The sequence below is a fragment of the Ranitomeya variabilis genome, chromosome 4 (genome assembly GCF_051348905.1).
Source record: "Ranitomeya variabilis isolate aRanVar5 chromosome 4, aRanVar5.hap1, whole genome shotgun sequence".
Lineage (NCBI taxonomy): Eukaryota > Metazoa > Chordata > Amphibia > Anura > Dendrobatidae > Ranitomeya > Ranitomeya variabilis.
Window position 1 is genome coordinate 254,138,949 of NC_135235.1, and position 21,143 is coordinate 254,160,091.

A 21,143-nucleotide genomic window follows, 5' to 3' on the forward strand; every position below is an offset into this window, starting at 1 on the left:
ACCACCCAACTCTTCTATAAAGACCTTCCTGTTCAGAACTTAGACCTGCCCTTCTTTACAGAGACCACCTAGCCCTTCTATACAGACCCTCCTCCTGTGCAGAACTCAGATCTTGGCTCCTATATATATATAATCCCCCTGCAAAACCTATTCAGACCCTACACAATAATTCAGCAACAAATCTGAGATCAGGCGAGCCTGTGTGTCCCACAACTGACAGAAGAATATTTCCGCTGCTACGCCTAATAAAGAACCACCTACAGTGCGTGCAGTGGCGAGAGATTTGGTGCAGGGCAGCTGTCAGGTTTTTACTGCACCTCCTTTTGGGCGACTGCAGGATTCTGGATATTTGATAAATCTTCCAGGAAGTAGAGATGAGCGGGTTAATCTGTAAATCAACTGAGTCGATTATTTTGAAATTCTGTTTGTCTTTCAATTTGAGAGGGTCATGAAAAAATATTCCCCGCTCCATTTCACACATTGCTAAAGATTGCATCAGTCAGAGCGAGGGCTCATGGTGTCAGGAGGAGCCGCACAGGCTTCCACATAATGCCTTGCAGCTATTACATCACATGGTGTAGAGTAGCCAATAGGGGGGTACTATCTCAGCCACCATAAAAGATGAGGACAAGGTAAGCAGTGCAATTTTAAGGTTTTACAATTTAGGGATAAGAGGGGAAACTACTGATTGGGATTACCACTGCCATTTTCAGTCTGTGAATGATAAGACAAAGATTCAAGTGATGTAGATTGAGGTGCTGGCCCTGCAGAGTCTGTGACTGTGAATTGATGCTGCATTGTATGTACTGCAGTACACCAGCACCTTAACAACATTTTTTTGTTTTAATTATTCTTCACACACTACAAAGAAGATGGTCAGGTTAATGCCCACTGTTCTAATTTTGCTACTGACAGAAAATACTGAAATCAAGGCTTGTGTGTCACAGAAAATATGCTTCCTTGCAAAATTGTTGTGGATAACAAAAAGGATATTTTTTCACCTCTATTTGAGAAGCCATTACTATTTCACATTCAAAATGGCACATCTATTCCTGCTAACTAAAAAAAATAAAATAAATACATTTTAGACAGCTTATGAAAAAGCTATGGCTTCTTCATTACCAGAGAACAAATAGGCAAGTTTGCAATTGCCTTGCATTTTTTTTTCTACTGTACATTACTGTAATGATGGTGTAGCAACTCACTCTGAAAAACAGTTTCTGTACAGACTAGAGATCCTGATCCCACAGTCGCTAGTGGTTCCTGGGTGAGATAAGATAGCCCTAACCACAGACTAGACGATGGCAGTTTGTTCCTATGCTACCTGAAAGGCAGTCGAGCGCTTCACATTCCTCCTAAAGAACTGGCGATCAAAGTGCAAATTACCAACAGATGGAAAAGTGTGCTGAAATAGAAAGAGATCCCAAAGTGAGTAAAACAAACCACAAAATACAAAATAAAGAATTAAGAACTTACTGTTGGAGAATATGCCACCAACATCATAAAAATAGACAGAAGATAGGTGCAGGGTAAAGAACATAAACCTTAAACTACAGTAATATGGCTGGACATGCAAATGAGACCAACACCAGCAGGAAATACCAGTGGGGGAAAGTATATAAAGCTGCATCCAAAAGATGATAGGGCAGACAAAGGAGTAAATGAAAACACCTGTTACCTTAAAAAGACTGAAACAAGGATTATTATTTATTATTATAGCGCCATTTATTCCATGGCGCTTTACATGTGAGGAGGGGTATACATAAAAAAAACAAGTACAATATTCTTAAACAATACAAGTCACGACTGGTACAGTAGGAGAGAGGACCCTGCCCGCAAGGACTCACAATCTACAAGGGATGGGTGAGGATACAATAGGTGAGGGTAGAGCTGGTCGTGCAGCGGTTTGGTCAATCGGTGGTTACTGCAGGTTGTAGGCTTGTCGGAAGAGGTAGGTCTTCAGGTTCTTTTTGAAGGTTTCGATGGTAGGTGAGAGTCTGATATGTTGTGGTAGAGAGTTCCAGAGTAGGGGTGATGCTCGAGAGAAATCTTGTATGTGATTGTGGGAAGAGGAGATAAGAGGGGAGTAGAGAAGGAGATCTTGTGAGGATCGGAGGTTGCATGCAGGTAAGTACCGGGAGACGAGGTCACAGATGTATGGAGGAGGCAGGTTGTGGATGGCTTTGTATGTCATGGTTAGGGTTTTGTACTGGAGTCTCTGGGCAATGGGGAGCCAGTGAAGGGATTGACAGAGGGGGGAGGCCGGAGAATAGCGGGGGGACAGGTGGATTAGTCGGGTAGCAGAGTTTAGAATAGATTGGAGGGGTGCGAGAGTGTTTGAGGGGAGGCCGGCCACAGAGCAGGAGGTTGCAGTAGTCAAGGCGGGAGATGATGAGGGCATGGACTAGGGTTTTTGCAGATTCTTGGTTTAGGAATGTACGGATCTGTGAAATAGTTTTGAGTTGAAGGCGGCAGGAATTGGAGAGGGCTTTGATATGTGGTTTGAAGGAGAGATCAGTGTCAAGGATTACCCCGAGGCAGCGAGCTTGTGGGACTGGGGAGAGTGGGCAGCCGTTTACTTTAATGGATAGGTTCATTGGGGGGTTGCATGAGATGTGGGAAAGATGATGAATTCTGTTTCGTCCATGTTAAGTTTTAGAAAGGAGGATGAAGGAGGATGAAATAGCGGACAGACATTGAGGGATTCTGGTTAGTAGGGAGGTGATATCTGGTCTAGAGTTGTAGATCTGTGTATCATCAGCATAGAGGTGATACTGAAAGCCGTGAGATTCTATGAGCTGTCCCAGGCCAAAGGTGTAAATGGAGAAGAACAGGGGCCTAGGACTGAACCTTGCGGGACTCCGACAGATGGGGGCGAGGTGAGGAGGTGGTGTGTGAGTGGGAGACGCTGAATGTCCGGTCTGTTAGGTAGGACGAGATCCAGGATAGGGCCAAGTCTTTGATGCCAAGGGATGAGAGGGTCTTTAATGATGGGGAATGGTCCACTATGTCAAAGGCAGAGGACAGGTCCAGGAGGAGGACAGAGTAGTGTTGCTTGCTCTTGGTGGTTAATAGGTCATTGGTGTTAAGGCAGTTTCAGTGGAGTGGTGTGACCGGAAGCCATATTGTAAGTTGTCGAAGAGGGACCAAGTAGAGAGATGGGAGGACAGTTCAAGATGGACGTGTTCCAGTAGTTTTGAAGTATAAGGGAGAAGTGATATAGGGCGATAGCTAGATACAGAGGATGGGTCAAGAGAGGGCTTTTTGAGGATATGTGTGATTGAGGCATGTTTAAAGCTTGAAGGGAAAACACCAGTTGTTAGTGATAGGTTGAAGAGATGGGTTAGGGTTGGAATGAAGACTGTGGTGAGGTTTGGAATGAAGTGGGATGGGTTCGGGTCAAGTGCACAGGTGGTGAGATGCGATCTTTAGAGTAGAGTGGAGAGTCGATCTTCTGTAATGGTGGAGAAGTTGGTTTTGGAGGTGGAGGGATGGGCAGTTGGGAGGAATGGCTCTGGGGATTGTCCACCAAAACTTTCTCTGATCTTATCAATCTTCTGCTTCAAAAATGAGGCAAAGTCTTCAACTGAGATGAGTGGGGAGGGAGGAGGTGCTGGGGGACGGAGGAGAGAAATGAAGGTGTTGAATAACTGTTTAGGGTTGTGAGACCGGGAGGATATGAGAAATGAGAAGTAGGTTTGTTTAGATGTGGCGAGTTTGGCCTTGAAAGTAGTGAGGGGGACTGTTTGAATGTGATGAATAGTCCATGAGCCAAGAACCAAATTTGACGATATCGGTACCAAGCGGAGTGACTAATTCTCTTTGGTATTTTTAGGTAGATGCATGTCTGTAGTTTATTTTTTGATATGATAGCCCTTACATATACGTAGCTTATTAACCCCTTCAGCCCTAGGCCTATTTGTACCCAAGTGCCTAAGCCAATCTGACCTGTGCCACTTCATGGGCTAATAACTTTGGAACGCTTTCACCTATCCAAGCCATTCTGAGATTGTTTTCTCGTGACATATTGTACTTCACGTCAGTGCTAAATGGGAGTCAATATATTTTACCTTTCTATATAAAAAAATGCTAAATATTCGGAAATTTTGGAAAAATCGGCAATTTTTTAACTTTGAAATTCTCTGCTTTTTACAAAAATACTGATACCCCCCATAATAGTTATTAATTTACACTCCCCACATGTTTACTTCATATTGGCATCATTTTGAAAATGAAACCTTATTGTTTTACGACGTAATAGGGCTTATAGTTTTATGCGAAATTTTTCACATTTACAGCAAAACCCACTTTTCAAAGGACCAAGTCACTTCTGAAGTCACTTTAAGGGGCTTACATAACAGAAACCACCCATAAATTACCCCATTTTGCAAACTACACCCCTCAAGCTGTTCAAAACTCATTTTTAAAAACTGTTAACCCTTTAGGTGTTCCACAGGAATTTTAGCATGAGCCAAGAACCAAATATGACGATATCGGTACCACCCGGAGTGACTAGATGTAGTATTTGTAACAAAATTTAATCCAAGTTATGTAAATACACACTGAACATGTCATGTGCATATATATATATATATATATATATATATATATATATATATATATATATATATATATATATATATATGTTACTCCATAATATCTTCAACATCGGACTCTGAATCTGACTGTTGTTCTACTGGCTCGTCTTCAGTACCCTTGTTCTGGCATGTCTGTAATCTGCACATGTCTGTGCACTTCAGGCCATTGCTGAGGCAAGTACACTGAGGAAGTTCACATGACCGCACACACTTGCAGGACAGTAGCTGTATAATAGCTTCTGGTGCTGGTGCCCCTTGCATCCACTTGACAACAAGCTTTCCGTCGTTATCTATCATCCAACCGCAGTCTGTTGGGTTTGCAACCCATGGCTGGCTCTGCAGACTTCTCCTCCAGATCGCAGCCTGGTAGTTTGCACGCAGTGCATGCATGAAAAGGCAGTCCTGGCAAGGAGGGAGTTGACTTGACTCTACCACTCCACGTCTGGCACAGAACAGCTGATAACGGAGCCTGTTTACCTCAGTTGTTTGGGTAGTTGGCAGGTACATGTGGCAGGTGATTTCCTGTAACTTCTCAAAAAGTTCGGTAGACACTTCCCATGAACGACCAACTTCCTGAAAGGCATCCTGGTATGTCTTGTTCATCTTCAACTGCTTGAGTGTCGTCATCTTCCCACGGCCAGCGAATGCACTGACGGTGTCACAGCCTGTAAATGCATGCATACCAATCAATGAATCACATACGCTGCCTCCCAATGTTCGGCTCAGAGTGGTGATATCCAGGAATCTTGTCCGGTTCTGTGTACCGCATTTCTGGAACAGGTGGGATGGGATTTTGTGGCACATGCCCAGACACAGGACCATGACATCAGTATCCTCCGAAGTGATGATGACCGACTTGTAACCAGATTCTGCTGCATGAAGAGCATGGAGAAGGAGGCGTGTGTCTGCTTCTTCTTGATTTGACTTAAGGTCAGCAGCCTCTTCCCACTGTTCTTTGGTGATCTTAAAGCAGAGCTGCTCACATGTGACATACAGCTCCTTCTCCTCAAGCTTCTCCCTGTGGTGTTTCGCCTTCCATTCTTCTACCAGAAACTTTATGAGACTTGCCTTGTTGGAGGAACTACTTAGAAGCTTTTTCCACTGCTGGATGTTGTGCCCATGTTGAATGTTCTTGAAATGGATCCCTGTGCCTTCATATCTGTTGACTCTTTCTGTATCTTTGATGGATGTCTCCTTGTAGACGTCAAAGACAATATCAATGCGCTTGCTCTTAGCACCCTCATGGATAGCGCGACTCATTGCTGTGCCTGCTAGCTGGCCAAATGTTGCATTGTTTCCCTTCAGTTTCTGAACCAGGCTCATCCCATCAATGATGGTTGCAGAGGGCTCGGGGATCACTTCTGCAGGACGAGCATTCCTCTCCAACTCCCTTGCGAGGGCAGCCTTGTTGGTCTTGCGGATAGACCCATCACCATTGGCAAGTGCCCATGGCAATGGACCCAGGGGATGAGTCAAGACATCACTCATTTGTAGCTTTCTGTTCTCAGCTACAAGTATCATCTGGCCAAATAGGTTTCTGTCAGCCTTCAAAATTACCTCCTTGCCAAGACCTTGTCTGCGTGTCTTCATTTGGATGTTAGAGAACGTTTTAAGTTTGTTCTTCGTCATCTTGTCATGAAACAATGTAGTTGGCTTATCGGTACCCAAACGCTCATCCTTGAATGTTTGATATGCATCCTCTCCTATACTGTATGCCCCTTGAAGGTCTTTGGCTACATCTGGTGGTGCTACAGTCGCTGTTGACAAACTGATAAGTTCACCATTATGCTCTTTGTTGAAGGGGTTCACCCAACCTGTCTCCAGCAGTTGAACGAAAGATTGGACATCGGCTTCATCTCTTCTAATCCTAGACACCTGTAGGTCTGAATGGCTGAAGTCAGTATATTGTTGGCCTACCAGGGCCCTCAGCTGCCTCAAGTACATACTGCGGTACTCTGATGTCAGGTAGAACCTGGAAACAGCTCCAACTTTGAGGCTGAAGCCTTTTGTGCCCCCTGGTGTCTGGGTGTCTTTGTTGATTGTCTCTTCAATGGTCTGGTCCACAGGAATTCGTCCAAAAGGATTCTTGCTACCGATCTGGACCGAAAAGCCACCTTGCATGAAGTATTCATGGACCTCTGGGTGTTCTATGGGCAGCCGAGACATTGTGGCATAGTAATAGGTTAGGTATCGGGCATAGTTGACCTTGTCATAGGCAAAACACCATGGTATCATCTGTCGGATTGCTCCTAGGTGAAGCATCCAGTTGCCTTCTCTTGAAGCTCGAACCAGGGCCAGCATGGTCTCGACCATGTCCAAGTATGACATCCAGAATGCTGAGAGTTGTTCATTTCTGAGGGTCTCAAGATAAACTTGAAAGAGCTTCAGGGTAAGTGTGCAAGATTCATTATCCAAGAGCTTTTCGAAGGATCCCTGCGACACACTGATGCGAAAGTTTGTGATGTTCTTCAGTGTTTCATCCAGATGGTGAAGGTCCCTTGCATGGTTTTCTTCTAGCCATGGAAGGAAGTTTTTCCATGCAAGCCTCATAAGTGCTTCATAGACCAGCTTGTGTAGTCTCACTGCTCTGTTGTACCTCCGGCCGTCCATCACTCCAGACACTGATCCTTCAGCGATTACACCGGATTCAACACACAGATCTCTAAGGCCTGCATCCTGAAATAGGTGTCAGCCTCTACAGAGGGAGATAGGAGCTCTGCAGAGAAGACCGGAGAGTCCTGTTCAGCACAGAACGTGTATGTGTCAGTGTGTGTGCGTGTGTTGGGGCACCTCAGGGTGTCTTCAAATGTGACATAGCCCCCTAGATTTCTTCCAGTAAAATTTGCACTCCAAAAGTCATTTGGCGCTCCTTCCCTTCCGAGGCCTGCCGTTCCCCAATACTGCAGTGTACGACAACATATCGGGTGTTGTTGTGTTCGGGAGAGATTGGTGAACAAATAGTGGGGTGCATTTTTTGCTGGTACACCTCTTAAAAATAAAAAAATGAGCCTAAAATGACACCTTCATGTAAAAAATGCACTTTTTCCATTTTCTCAACCAAGTGTTTCCAACTACTGTGAAACACTGGTTGGGTCAAAGTGGTCACTATACCCCCTAAAAGATTCCTTGGGGGTGTAGTTTCCAAAATAGGGTCACTTTTTGGGGTTTCCACTGTGGGGGTACCTCAGGCAGCCTTCAAATGTGACATGGCCCCCTAGATTTCTTCCAGTGAATCCGCCACCCAAAAACCACATAGCGCTCCTTCCGTGTTGAGCTGTGCTGTGTGCCCATACTTTAGTTTACGAGTACATGTGGGGTGTTTCTATAAACTGCAGAATTAGGGTAACCAAGTTTGGGTTTGCCGTTAACCCTTGCTAGGTTGCAGGTAAAATTGGATTACAATGTAATATCTGGAAAAAAAATGAAATTTTGAAATTTCGCCTTCATTCTGCTAAAATTCCTGTGGAACACCTAAAGGGTTAACAGTTTTTAAAAATGAGTTTTGAACAGCTTGAGGGGTGTAGTTTGCAAAATGGGGTAATTTATGGGTGGTTTCTGTTATGTAAGCCCCTTAAAGTGACTTCAGAAGTGACTTGGTCCTTTGAAAAGTGGGTTTTGCTGTAAATGTGAAAAATTGCGCATAAAACTATAAGCCCTATTACGTCGTAAAACAATAAGGTTTCATTTTCAAAATGATGCCAATATGAAGTAAACATGTGGGGAGTGTAAATTAATAACTATTATGGGGGGTATCAGTATTTTTGTAAAAAGCAGAGAATTTCAAAGTTAAAAAATTGCCGATTTTTCCAAAATTTCCGAATATTTAGCATTTTTTTATATAGAAAGGTAAAATATATTGACTCCCATTTAGCACTGACGTGAAGTACAATATGTCACGAGAAAACAATCTCAGAATGGCTTGGATAGGTGAAAGCGTTCCAAAGTTATTAGCCCATGAAGTGGCACAGGTCAGATTGGCTTAGGCACTTGGGTACAAATAGGCCTAGGGCTGAAGGGGTTAATAAGCTACGTATATGTAAGGGCTATCATATCAAAAAATAAACTACAGACATGCATCTACCTAAAAATACCAAAGAAAATTAGTCACTCCGGGTGGTACCGATATCTGGCCCGGCTCATGGACTAGAAGTGCTCTTTGGAGTGGGATCTTTTCCATCTCCCCTCAGCAGCCCTGGAAGCTCGCCTCAGTTCTTTGGTCAGGCTGGTGTGCCACGGCTGTCTGTTGATTTTGCGAGCTCTGGTATGTGAAAGGGGCAACAGATTACAAAACTACAGCTATTGTGGTGTTATATAGCACGGCAGAGACATCCGCATTGTGTAGGGAACTTATTTCTGTAAGAGGGAGAAGGGATTCAGAGAGTGAGTGTAGATCGAGGTGTTTAAGATTTCTGCGAGTGTGTGCAAGTTTGTGGGTTGGGGATTGTAGACAAGGAGTGGAGAGGGAAGAGAATGTGAGTAGGTTGTGGTCAGAAAGAGGAAGAGGTGAGTTAGAGAGGTTAAATAGGGAGCAGAGGTGGTTGAAGATGAGGTCCAGTGTGTGGCCATCTTTGTGGGTGGCTGTAGAAGACCATTGAGTGAGGCAGAAGGAGGAAGTGAGAGATAGAAGTTTAGTGGCAGCTGAGAGGGAAGTGTCAATGGGGATGTTGAAGTCATCCAAGATGATAGTGGGGATGACAGCGGAGAGGAAATTAAGTAGCTAGGTGGTGAAGTGGTCAAAGAAGTTGGTGGCTGGCCCTGGGGGACGGTAAATGACAGCCAGTTGGAGGGGGAGTAGATGCGCACAGAGTGCACCTCAAAGGAAGGGAGGGTACTAGAGGGTGGTAATTGGATTGGGGTGAAGGAGCGGTTATCTGACAGGAGGAAACCAACTCCTCCACCATGCTTGCTGCTGGGGCGGGGTGTGTGAGAAAGGTGGAATCCACCATATGAAAGTGCAGCAGGAGAGGCTGTGTCAGAAGGGGGTGAGCCAGGTTTTGGTGATGGCGAGGAAGGAAAGTTTGGTAGTAACTAAAAGATCATGGATGTAGGAAAGCTTGTTGCAGACAGAGCGAGCGTGCCACAGAGCTCCTGTTAGCGGGACTGGGGAAGCGGGGACTGGGCGAATGGGTATAAAGTTAGAGAGGTTACGGAAATTTCTGATAGAGCTTGGATGGGAGGTAGAAATGACTGTGGGGATATGGTGGTGAGGATAACAGAAACTAAACACCCAGAGAAAAGGTATAAGTGTTGTGACTCGGCAGACAGTGAAACCGACCACAAAACACAGGCTTAAGAGTTCAGACCCAAACTCATGACTAATGCTTTTGTTGAGCTAGCTTTTGTCTTGCATAGTGTACAGCTGGTTGCCATGAAGCTCAACCACTAAACCCTGGTCGAGTGTGTGCAGTACCTACATTCCTGTAGAGGTTAACTACTAATATACCAGTCAACTCTTTCCAGCCTAATGATTTATATACACCAGCTAGCTACTCATCTCCCTCCCTCTTCCTCTCATCTTCTGAAGAGATGCTGTTATAAATCTTGCAAAATAACCAGCTCTTGAGCTTTCGTGTCTCCTAATCCTGACTCTCACTGTCCTGAGTCATATGCTTGTTCAAATGTCCTATTATCTCTGTGTAAATATGGTGATAGCTGTATAGACTAACACAAAAGCACTGAAAGCTGAATGTGTTACAGCAGAACTTGTGCTGAGCGTTCTAGTTCTACTAATACTACAGCTTTGCTGCTCATCAGAACTGACACTCAAGAAGGAGAGCCTGCTCCCCAGATTCCAGGAAGTAAGGAGACTGCACAGCTCTGAGCTCCCCAAGAGACAACTTTAGAATACCTCTTTAAATACAGAGCCAGGAGACTTCAGTGTTATATTCAAGGCAACTAGAGGCGTTTCAGTTTTGAGATTGATGGAAAATTCATTTGCTGATCTACCTTTTTGGAAAAATTATTTGCTGAATTAAAATTTCAAAATACTTTCTAAGCACTTCATCTGTACCAGGAAGTCTTTTCTTTCTTTGGAGCCTCCTGGACAATTTCAACGAAGTGTTCATGTATGCAACAGAAGATGGAAGATTATCTATCTATTTATTATAATACAGAACGTTGCTACTTTTGGCTATGGGGTCTGGGTGATTTTTATAAGCAATGCAAAGAATGTAAAGTATCACATGTGAATTCAGAAGTAGAAGAGCTGTTGTAAATTATCCACGTCTGTCTCATTCATCTAAATATTGTTTTCAGAAATCCACGTAGATACCCCTTCTCTTGTCGGACTTATCCCAATATTCAGTGCCATAACCGGGTTTAGTCAATCATCACCTAATATTAACCATCAAACCTCCGGTAATCCAGGATCTCTCTTCTTACACTCTATCATTTTCTGATATTTCTCAGCCGTTGCAAATTAACATGGATCTTGGTCGTTATTGCGTTTGCCAGCTCATTTGCATGTTCCATTTACATCGCCTCGCTTTTCGTGTTTAGTGATAAATATTCATTACCATGTTCCTGTGCATTTTTTTTATTTTTTTGGGGAAAAGGTCATATTGTAACAAATGGTATTCTGTACACACGTTCAGCGATTACGGAGACGCCTCACAAGGGCGGACATAATAGTATTTAATGTCAAGTGCTGTTCCTATGGTATATAAATGTAACCGGATGAAATGACGCCTAAAATAGCAGATTACCATAGAAATAATATCAGAAGGCGTTCTTTGCTGGGCGATTACCAGGTATGTTCAGAATAGTTTTAAAAGCTCGGTGCGGCCATGTTTACCGTATTTATACAGCATGTTCCGGCTGGATTTTGGAGGAATATTTTGTCGTTGTTATTTTCCTTATGAGCTGGAAATCTTGTTGCAGATTCTGCATTGAAAATCTTCAACATTTTGCACTATTATGCATCTAGATGGTTTTTTTTTACAGCCCCCATTACATGGAAAGAAATTGTCAAAGATTTCCCAAATTATGCTGCAGATTTTATCATGCCGGATTCATCCTTTTGCAGTCGGAGGTGTATCTAGCTTCTCCAGCATCCGGGGCAAGAATTCAGTTTGGCGCCCACCACCCCAAAGCACATATTACATTTGCACACTTACCGGTAGTCATGTGCCGATGAGCTGCTGTAACTAATTCTCTCGATATTCACATATCCACGTATGACTAGTTGACATGTGACCGCATGTACACAAATTGCCGGCAACAGAGAATCCTGAGAGCGTGCAGCAGAATTCAGAAGTCTGCAGGCACACAGAATAACTACAGACTCATCACAAACTTGGACAACCCCTCTAATGCTCCTAACATTAAATAAAAAATGAGAATTAGTTAGTATCACAAATTTTTTTTATATCCAGCTACCTGATCTCTGATTGGAGTCATTCTTTCTTTTCATCTTGTCCAGCCGCCATGATGACTTTTTTACAGCCACAGCTCATCTCTGCAGACTTCCATCTTCTCCGGTTTTCTGCAGCACATCCCCACACCATGCCCTTAAAGATAGCAGTGTCATTATAGTGCTTCTGAATAAAAATATCTGCCCTATGCTGAGCCCCTGAATAAATAATTACCCCTCACTATATTCCCTGCACAAAATATGACCCACACACTAACCCCCTTATGGTACATACCCTCCACACTGCCCTCTCCTTTCCATCATGTATCCCCAATTCACACTGTGTCCCCCCTATAGGGCCCAGTGTCTGTACTGTGCCCCTTCATCACTCTCCACCTCCTTGGCTTGCTGTGCCCTTACACTGTTTCCCCATTCTACCCTCCCGATACTACTCATTCTCTATTCTGTGCTCACTCACACTTTTCTCCCCACATACTGTCTCCTTGCACTATTCTCCTCAATAGTCTCCTCACACATTTCCGCCCCCCCCTCATACTGTCTCCTCTCACATTTCCCCTGCTAACCATACTTTCTACTCATATATTTACCCCACTCGCTTGCTATACTGCCTCCTCAAGCATCACCCTCGCTCCCCATACTGTCTACACCCATCCCATCACCCTCACTCCCCATACTGTGTCCGCATACATTTTTTACTTCGCTACCCATACTGTCTGCATCCATCCCCCACTAACTTCCCATACTGTCTGCACACATTCCTCCCCTTTGCTCCCTATTTTGTGTCCACACCTATCCCCCTCACTCACCATACTGTCTGCACACATCCTTCCTACTCACTCCCCATACTGTCTGCACCCATCTCCCCACTAACTTCCCATACTGTCTGCACACATTCCTCCCCTTTGCTCCCTATTCTGTGTCCACACCTATCCCCCTCACTCACCATACTGTCTGCACCAATCCCCTCATACATTCCCTCCCTCGCTCATCATACTGTATCCGCACCCATCCCTCATTCGCCATAGTGTCCAATTCCATCCCCCCATTGCTTCTCATACTGTGTTTTTAAATGTCTCTCGCTCCCTTCATTGTGCACCTGTCTCTTCCTTGCTCTTCAAACTTGTGTCCTCAATCTTCCCCCTTACACCAAATCTCCCCCAGTGCCACTACACTAAATCTCCCTCACACTAAATCTCTCCCACCCCTCCACAGTAAATCTCCCCCCGGCAGAAAATCTCCCCACACAGTAAATCTCCCTTCGTTACATTACATCTTTGTGGTCTTCAGCTCCACTGGTGTGGAGCACTTACCACCAATGTTCTTCGTGCCTCTGTGTGCCGGCAAATGACGTCAGCAGCGTGATCACATGACCTGATCATGCTGCTGACGTCACTCTGACCTGGTGGTTAGAGCTGCACACATCCGCTCCCACGTGGGTATTGATATCGCCCGCATCCGGCTGCTGCATTGTTGGTCTCCACCCATAATATTACTTTTTATAAATGCATTGAAGTGATTTTGATTATGGTGTATGATCCAGGAGTGTACTTTCTATAAGGCCGCATGGTTATAAACGTCACCTGCGTCAGCGCATTCAGACAATGGTATTTTCACGTGCTATATATGGATTGTATCATTATTGAAGGGTAAAATTGTAAAGTGCTTGTAAAAAAAAAAAAAGAGCAACTTTGCTTTTTACTTATTAAAAAAAAGCCTTCCTTTCTCAAGAAGATTCTATAGTTTACTGCTTGTTGCCAAGGTTACCGGCCACCTTTGCAGTCTTGAACTGGCTGATTACCTAGACAAGGCTCACGCCGTTTCCACGCTCTCTGCATTAGGGTCTGTAAGCGCCGCTGGATCCAAGCAACCTCCGTCTTCTCGCGTGCTGCAGACACCAAATTCTCAATTGAGACAAGAGGTGCGATCATGACACTGGTCCAAACTGCCAGTCTACAGGAACATTCTGCCGCTGGCGAGATGTAAGCCGGGAAGCAAAAATGTGGTGCACTACTGAAGAAAGAGGAGGAGACAACCGTTTAAAGAAAATCTTCATGAATTGGGTGCATCTTTCATCTGTTTTGCTCTCCAGCATGAAATGTCCGTACAGTCAGGGACTGGCATACACTTGTCATGAGTTACGCCACCTCTGTCGTGCAAGTTATGTTGATTTTTGTTGGCCATGCTCTGCCATGCCCCCTCCTGACTAAGGTCTGCCCACTTTCCAACAAGTTATCGGGACCGTCCTGGACTGAGTGGCAACAAATAAGTTGCGCAAAAATCTTGCAACATTTCAAGCAGTTGTATGCTAGAATTCTGATGAACCATGATACATTTCCTCTAAAAGACATTTACTCAGAAATTCTACTTATCCCCAATCTCACTGCTGAGACCACTGGAATTTCCTAGGATAGGGGGCTCAGTGCTGATATTTCACATAGACATTCGGGGACTTTGGTGTCCTGACCCCAACTTGTGAAAGACACATGAATTCAATATTCTACCGCTGTATCCACCATCTTTATACAATATCGAGTTTCTGCAGCATTTGAGTTTCTATATTTTCTTGTAACTAACGTGCCCTAATTTTAGGATGTTTTCTTGTAACGTGCTCTAATTTATGCAGCATTTGTAACAACCGCATTGCATATGTAAGCCGATGTCTGCTGGTTAATTCCATTCGTGTGGTTTGACTTTACCGAGCTGGATGGATTACTCAAGAGGTCATTCTTAAATCTTGCCCTTTTTTCCTTATATTTCTGATCCAGCTGATATGAAATACAGATTTATTTCAGGAAGGAGAAATCTATTTAGAGATAAACTGTTTTGCTTGCAGCCGTAACAATGGAGCGAGGCATTCGCTGAATTGGGCCCCCAGCAGCTCTATAAATCTGAAGCATCGCCGTCCTTCCCGGAGCAAGATGCAATAACAACGTCTCAGCTGGTGGTTGTTTTGAAGCTGGGAGCTGACTGCTTCCAGATTTACATTTTCATTGCGTTGGGTCGCTGCTCCTTTTATCTCCGCTGCCTCTGTCCTTTTCAATTAGAGTTCCGATAAACGAGGAAAGGACGCCTTTCACGCAGGTCCGAGGTGCACTGCATATCACACTATGAAGATTGCGCTTAGATTGGAATAATCGCCCACATATGGCCAAAAATATAGAACAGAGCCAACGTGGAAACAAATCTGCAGGCGCCGGGAGGCCTGTTTACCAGTCCGACGTAAATACCCGAGGGAGTTTTCAGGACTTCTCACGGTGACCTTGTCTCTGGTGTATCCTACAAATGAGCATTTCTCTGCTATTACCTGTCCTTTGGGTATATGCGATCACTCTATCTTCTCCCATACTCAGAGAGTTCTATGTGACCTCCTAAAATCCTTCCATTTTATATTATGGGCAAGTTTGCACCATCCTGTCTGCATACCCAAGTGGCTAAAAAAGATTCAGTCGATTGCTTTATGGAGAGAGTTCATCTATTTAAAGGCAGGAGACCTCTGCTATTGCCTACCAGGCCGCTACAATCAGGGGTGAATCAAGGTTTTTGCAGCAAAACAAAAGGGCAAGAAAAGTAAAAACTGCTTCCATATTACTGCTGAAGTAATAGTACCAATGTGTTATACTGCTATGTAGCGACTGCATACGGCAAGCAAATAACAGCACCTTTGCTTCCTGGTGCTACAAAGTTTCCAATGTGATTTTTATTTAGTCGTAGGATCTTAAAGGAAATTTCACTAGATTTTTTAAAATTTAAATGGAGTACTTCCTCCAATGGGTTCTGCGCCACAGATTTTGGTACAGTTTTTCTTCTGTGCCCCTCCGTTCCAAAGTTATGCCCCCGGTAATAATGGTGCAAAGTTTCCCTTCAACCCTCTGGGTGTGTATCATAGAACTTTTCTGTGGGTGTGGCCGTGTTTTGATTGGCCAGCTTCAGGAAAAAAGCAAACGCCCACAGAACTGTGGTACACGCCCAGTTCGTTGAAAGGAAAATTTGAAACTTTGTTATCCGGGGTCATAACTTTGGAATGGAGGCGCACAGAAGAAAAAGAAAAAACGTTCCAGGAGCAGCGGCAGTCGGAGGAGGTACTGAGAGTAAATTAAATACTCTAGTAAAAGGTCCTCTTTAAGAGATGAGGAAACCTCTCCTAGTGAATTGTGACATAAAGATAGTCGCATGTTATATATATATAAAAAAAAAAAATATTCACGAGAGAAGTGTAGTCAGAACTGTAGTCGATGAAATGTAGGACATCTGTGGATGCATGTGCATGTCCAGGAGTTATTCCCATTTTTTCTTACATTTTGGCATGGCAAAAATGGAAACGGATATGTGTGATGCATAGTGGTGGCTTACAGCCTATTGATGGCCCCCATACCTTGTGGGGTGCACTTATATAGTGCTGGTCAGCCCGCCTGATCTAATAGTATGGGCGTCATCAATAGGCTGTAAGGCAGACCCTGTGCACTACACGTACCTGTGTGACCAGCGTCCTGTACAAGCTCCATCTGGGCACATGTTTAATACCACACAGTCGCCCCTCCATGAGTCGGTGGGTTTGTGAGTTGCTGTCTGCATCAGTATTTTGCCCCTGTGCTGCCCCCGCCTTTATCATGGGGGTCTTCTGCATCCCGCTAGTGCATTGGTAATCTCACCTGGTGTTGGTAAGGCTGGATCTTTATCCTCTGTGATGTTGTTTTAATTTTTGTTCTAGGATAGCCGCAAACATCACTAAGCAAAAAATAGGTGGAAAGTGGACAACCCCTCTAACTGTCAACTAGCAGAAATGTCGAAAATGGTGGGGAGTGTAAATACAAAGTATATTCTAAAGCTGGAGAAGTTTTCATGGTGCATCCTCCTTATTGGAGATTATCGCTGGTCGTTTAGTGCCAGGATTACCTAGCGATGTGCCGCATTGTCTCCTCTCATGCGGTGAATTATGATACAGAATCTACCAACGCCCTCTCGTTACTAACATCTCGGCTTTTGTGTCTCTGCAGATGACGGCCACAGCTCAGCAGACTGCCAAGGCCCAGCCAGTCCACCTCCCAGCATCCTCTGCGGCAGCAAACCCTGTCCCTGGTGCACCGATTGACCCTCAGGCTCAGCTGGAAGCTGACAAGCGTGCTGTCTACAGGTACTTGAAAGAGCTTCTTGCAGACTCTGTAAAATGCTAATGTGCAGCTCCATAGTGATGTGCCAAGGTACAGTGTGAATTCAGCCTCAGGGTAACTTGTCAGCATGATTCTTGTGTTAGGAGAACTTGTCATCAAGTCTTTCTCTCTTTTCATTTTCTCAACAACATGACTTTAAAATGGGATTAAAGACAAAGCTCAGATCAGTGAATGTGGTGGGTGATGATGGCAGCGCTGCTGACAAGAGACACGGCTGCGAAGTCCTGCACACGTGTTCCTCTGGGCCGAGACGTCTCCCCGGGTTGTTGGCTTATTTTATCACTCGTGGTCTCAGATTTAAGACATTTTTTTTTCATATATTTAGTAGTTTATATATGTGCTACAGAAAACTGTGAAGATTCTGGACCGTAATGATACAATTCACTGACTGCAAGCAGAAGTAACAACTGGGGAAGAATTAGAAGGTTGCAGAACTGTTTACTACAAGTGAATTAGTGTCATCCACAATAAAACAGAAAACTCATTTACACAATTTATTACTTTTCTGCTCACTATATTTGTTGTAATACACAGAATACAAAGAAACGTATATGTTACTACTTCTTATCTGGAGGAGGAGGGAGGATGAAGGAGTAATAATAATAATAATCTTTATTTTTATATAGCGCTAATATATTCCGCAGCGCTTTAGAGTTTTGCACACATTATCATCGCTGTCCCCAATGGGGCTCACAATCTAAATTCCCTATCAGTATGTCTTTGGAATGTGGGAGGAAACCGGAGTGCCTGGAGGAAACCCACGCAAACACGGAGAGAACATACAAACTCTTTGCAGATGTAGTCCTTGGTGGGGTTTGAACCCAGGACTCCAGCGCTGCAAGGCTGCAGTGCTATCCACTGAGCCACCGTGCTGCCCATGGTATGTGAGGTGAAGGGAGGACGGAGGCGTCTGGAGGTGAAGGGAGGACGGAGGCGTCTGGAGGTGAAGGGAGGACGGAGGAGTCTGGAGGTGAAGGGAAGGCGGAGGAGTCTGGAGGTGAAGGGAGGATGGAGGAGTCTGGAGGTGAAGGGAGGACCGGGGCGTCTGGAGGTGAAGGGAGGACGGAGGCATCTGGAGGTGAAGGGAGGATGGAAAAGTCTGGAGGTGAAGGGAGGACGGAGGCGTCTGGAGGTGAAGGGAGGATGGAGGAGTCTGGGGGTGAAGGGAAGGCGGAGGAGTCTGGAGGTGAAGGGAGGATGGAGGAGTCTGGAGGTGAAGGGAGGACCGGGGCGTCTGGAGGTGAAGGGAGGACGGAGGCATCTGGAGGTGAAGGGAGGACGGAGGCATCTGGAGGTGAAGGGAGGATGGAAAAGTCTGGAGGTGAAGGGAGGACGGAGGCGTCTGGAGGTGAAGGGAGGACGGAGGAATCTGGAGGTGAAGGAAAGGCGGAGGAGTCTGGAGGTGAAGGGAGGATGGAGGAGTCTGGAGGTGAAGGGAGGACCGGGGCGTCTGGAGGTGAAGGGAGGACGGGGGCGTCTGGAGGTGAAGGGAGGACGGAGGCATCTGGAGGTGAAGGGAGGATGGAAAAGTCTGGAGGTGAAGGGAGGACGGAGGAGTCTGGAGGTGAAGGGCGGATGGAGGAGTCTGGAGAAGTCTGGAGGTGAAGGGAGGACGGAGTAGGAGGGAGGTGAAGGGAAGACTGAGGAGTCTGGAGGAGGAGGGAGGCTCGCAGCGCCATTTGAAGGGGTGTACAGGGCCGTTTGCTGTGGGCCGGGACTGAGTTCTCATTGCCCTGAAACCCCTCTTCTACACAGCAGTCAGACAGGTGTAGGGTGTTGTGCTGTGGAGTTGGTTCTTTACTCACTTGTAGTTTGAGTCCTTGTGACCATGGGACCGGATCCGGCTGCAGCTACAGAACTGACCGGAGACCATAGGTCCAATTTAACAAGTTTGGCTTTACTGTGCAAAACAGATACAAACAATTGTGGCATACATATTGATACAGAGTCCCTTTTTGGTGATGTTTCCTTGTTCCTTTGTATTATACGACCTTGACTTCATTCTGCCCGACCTGCCGCCACCTCAACACTTGTTGTTGGTTTCAGGAGCTTCCCATCCAGCATAACCATTTCCTGAAACCCACCATCCTTTCCTTTTGTTGTGACCCGGCCAACATCTTCCTCATCAGGTAGACAGACACGATGCTCAATGTCTCTCCCGGGCCCTAGGTCCAAGACTGTCCCGGTGTCCACACGAAGCTTGGGATGTCTTCCTATTGTTAGAGACTTGCACTGCAGGAACCATTCCGCCTCTACTACATCCATCCGTTTTCTTAGCAACCGTTGGCACCTTCATTATCTAGCACTTCTTGATTCTCCTAAACTCCTCACTCTCCATCTACTCTGACTCTCACTGACTCTCTTGCCTGAACTCAGATAGGAAGTGCTTCCCCTATAAATTAATCTAACCCCTCACAACTGGTAGGCTAGTTCCATGAATTAACTATATGTTTTCCTGTGTAGTACATGCTGTATCCCTATGCTGGTAATGGTCTCACTAGTGGACAGACCTCCTCCCATTCCCAGGGATGGCCGTGAGGCAGAGCCTCCAAGAGAGCGAGACATAAACCGGCCATAAGGATAAAATACAACTTTTATCACACTTTTATCATAAACCGCAAACATTAGCACATAACCCACTTGTTCCACAACGTCTTCCAGTCACCCCCATTACACATCACTGAGAATAGGTGAATTGTTAACTGACAACAAGCAGAGAAGTTGAAAATGGTGAGGAAAGAGGACGACCGAGGAGTCTGGAGGAGGAGGAGGTGGTGTTCTTGGGCAGTTTCAGTGAGTGTGGAGGAGACTGGAGAATGGGGACAGAGAAGTCTGGGGAAGGTATAGAGGGATCTGGAGGAGTTCAGATATGGAGTGTAGAGATGGGGGCAGGGGACAGGAGTGTCTGTAAAGACAGCCGAAAACTTCCCTGTTCCAATGCAAAATATATGCATTCTCATCATCTCAGAGCGTGCATATGTATGGGGGTCGGGCGAGGGAGCTTACTGCCAGACGAGTGTTCACCCAACAGCTATCAGAGGAGTATATGGACAACATTAGACTGTGTGGATTCCTGACGACATTGCCTGCTGTTACTGGAGGATGGAGGAAAGCGGGAGCCTGTTATAATTTTTTTTTTTTAATTAAAATTTCTTGCCTCTGGGTAGCATGACAGTTCAAAACCACAGTGGGGATTTTTCATTTCATGTCAATAAATTTAACAAGGCCCCATTCAATTCAAATTAACACTTGGTCTCTGAGGCTTTCATGCTCCGTAGTATCAGCGCAGATAAAAGGGAAATCATTTTGTGGCCTCATTTGGACTTTTTTTTTTTTTACCTTTACAAATAAATGTAAATAAAATAAATGTCTTCATTCTCGAGCGACAAAACCTTTCCAAACTGTGGTGGAGCCCAGCAATCTATGGGACCTTCCAGGAGGCAGAAAAAGAAAGATATATGCAAACCCGGGCTGGAAAAACGCGACTAACTTCTCAACGTCTGCACCGTGCAAGCCAAGCTTTGCATAGATGAAGAAAATGGTAACTTTGAGTCCCAAGAGAGCCGTTCTGTGCAAAAGCAAGAACAAAAATGGGACGTATCTGAGCTATAAGATCATCTCCTTCAACAATGTGCTGTCCTGGATCCAGAGAGATGGAGCCGCTGAGGTCCTCGATGGAGACTTTCTCCATTCACAGCCTTATCCAGTGTGAAACAAGCAAATCTATCTGTTTCTCGCTAGTCATTTGGACCCCGGCCGGCAGTTTTCCAAGCACAGAATATACTGCAAGGTCATCTGCGCCTTTACTACTATCGTACATAAAATTAATACTAATTGGCTAGTAATAATGTATCGTCTTGTAAAATGGAATGTGAGCTTTTACAGGGATTCATATAGAAGTCTAATTAATTCTGGTGTAATTATGTCACAGCTGCCACGTGCTTTACTCATTTCACAGCTGCCAATTACGGCCAGTGCTAATATAGAAGTTTTATGCAAGTCGAA

At 45.0% G+C, this 21,143-nt stretch overlaps 1 protein-coding gene across 23 annotated transcripts in view; it reads left to right on the forward strand.

Annotated features, from left to right (window-relative positions):
- Nucleotides 1-21,143, forward strand: part of PKNOX2 (PBX/knotted 1 homeobox 2) — a 369,700-nt gene that overhangs the window by 291,664 nt on the left and 56,893 nt on the right. For all 23 annotated transcript variants that reach the window (XM_077249577.1, XM_077249565.1, XM_077249575.1 and 20 more), the window contains one exon: nucleotides 16,965-17,101. In XM_077249577.1, the coding sequence (XP_077105692.1) occupies nucleotides 16,965-17,101 (137 nt within the window). The remainder of the gene's footprint in view (nucleotides 1-16,964; nucleotides 17,102-21,143) is intronic.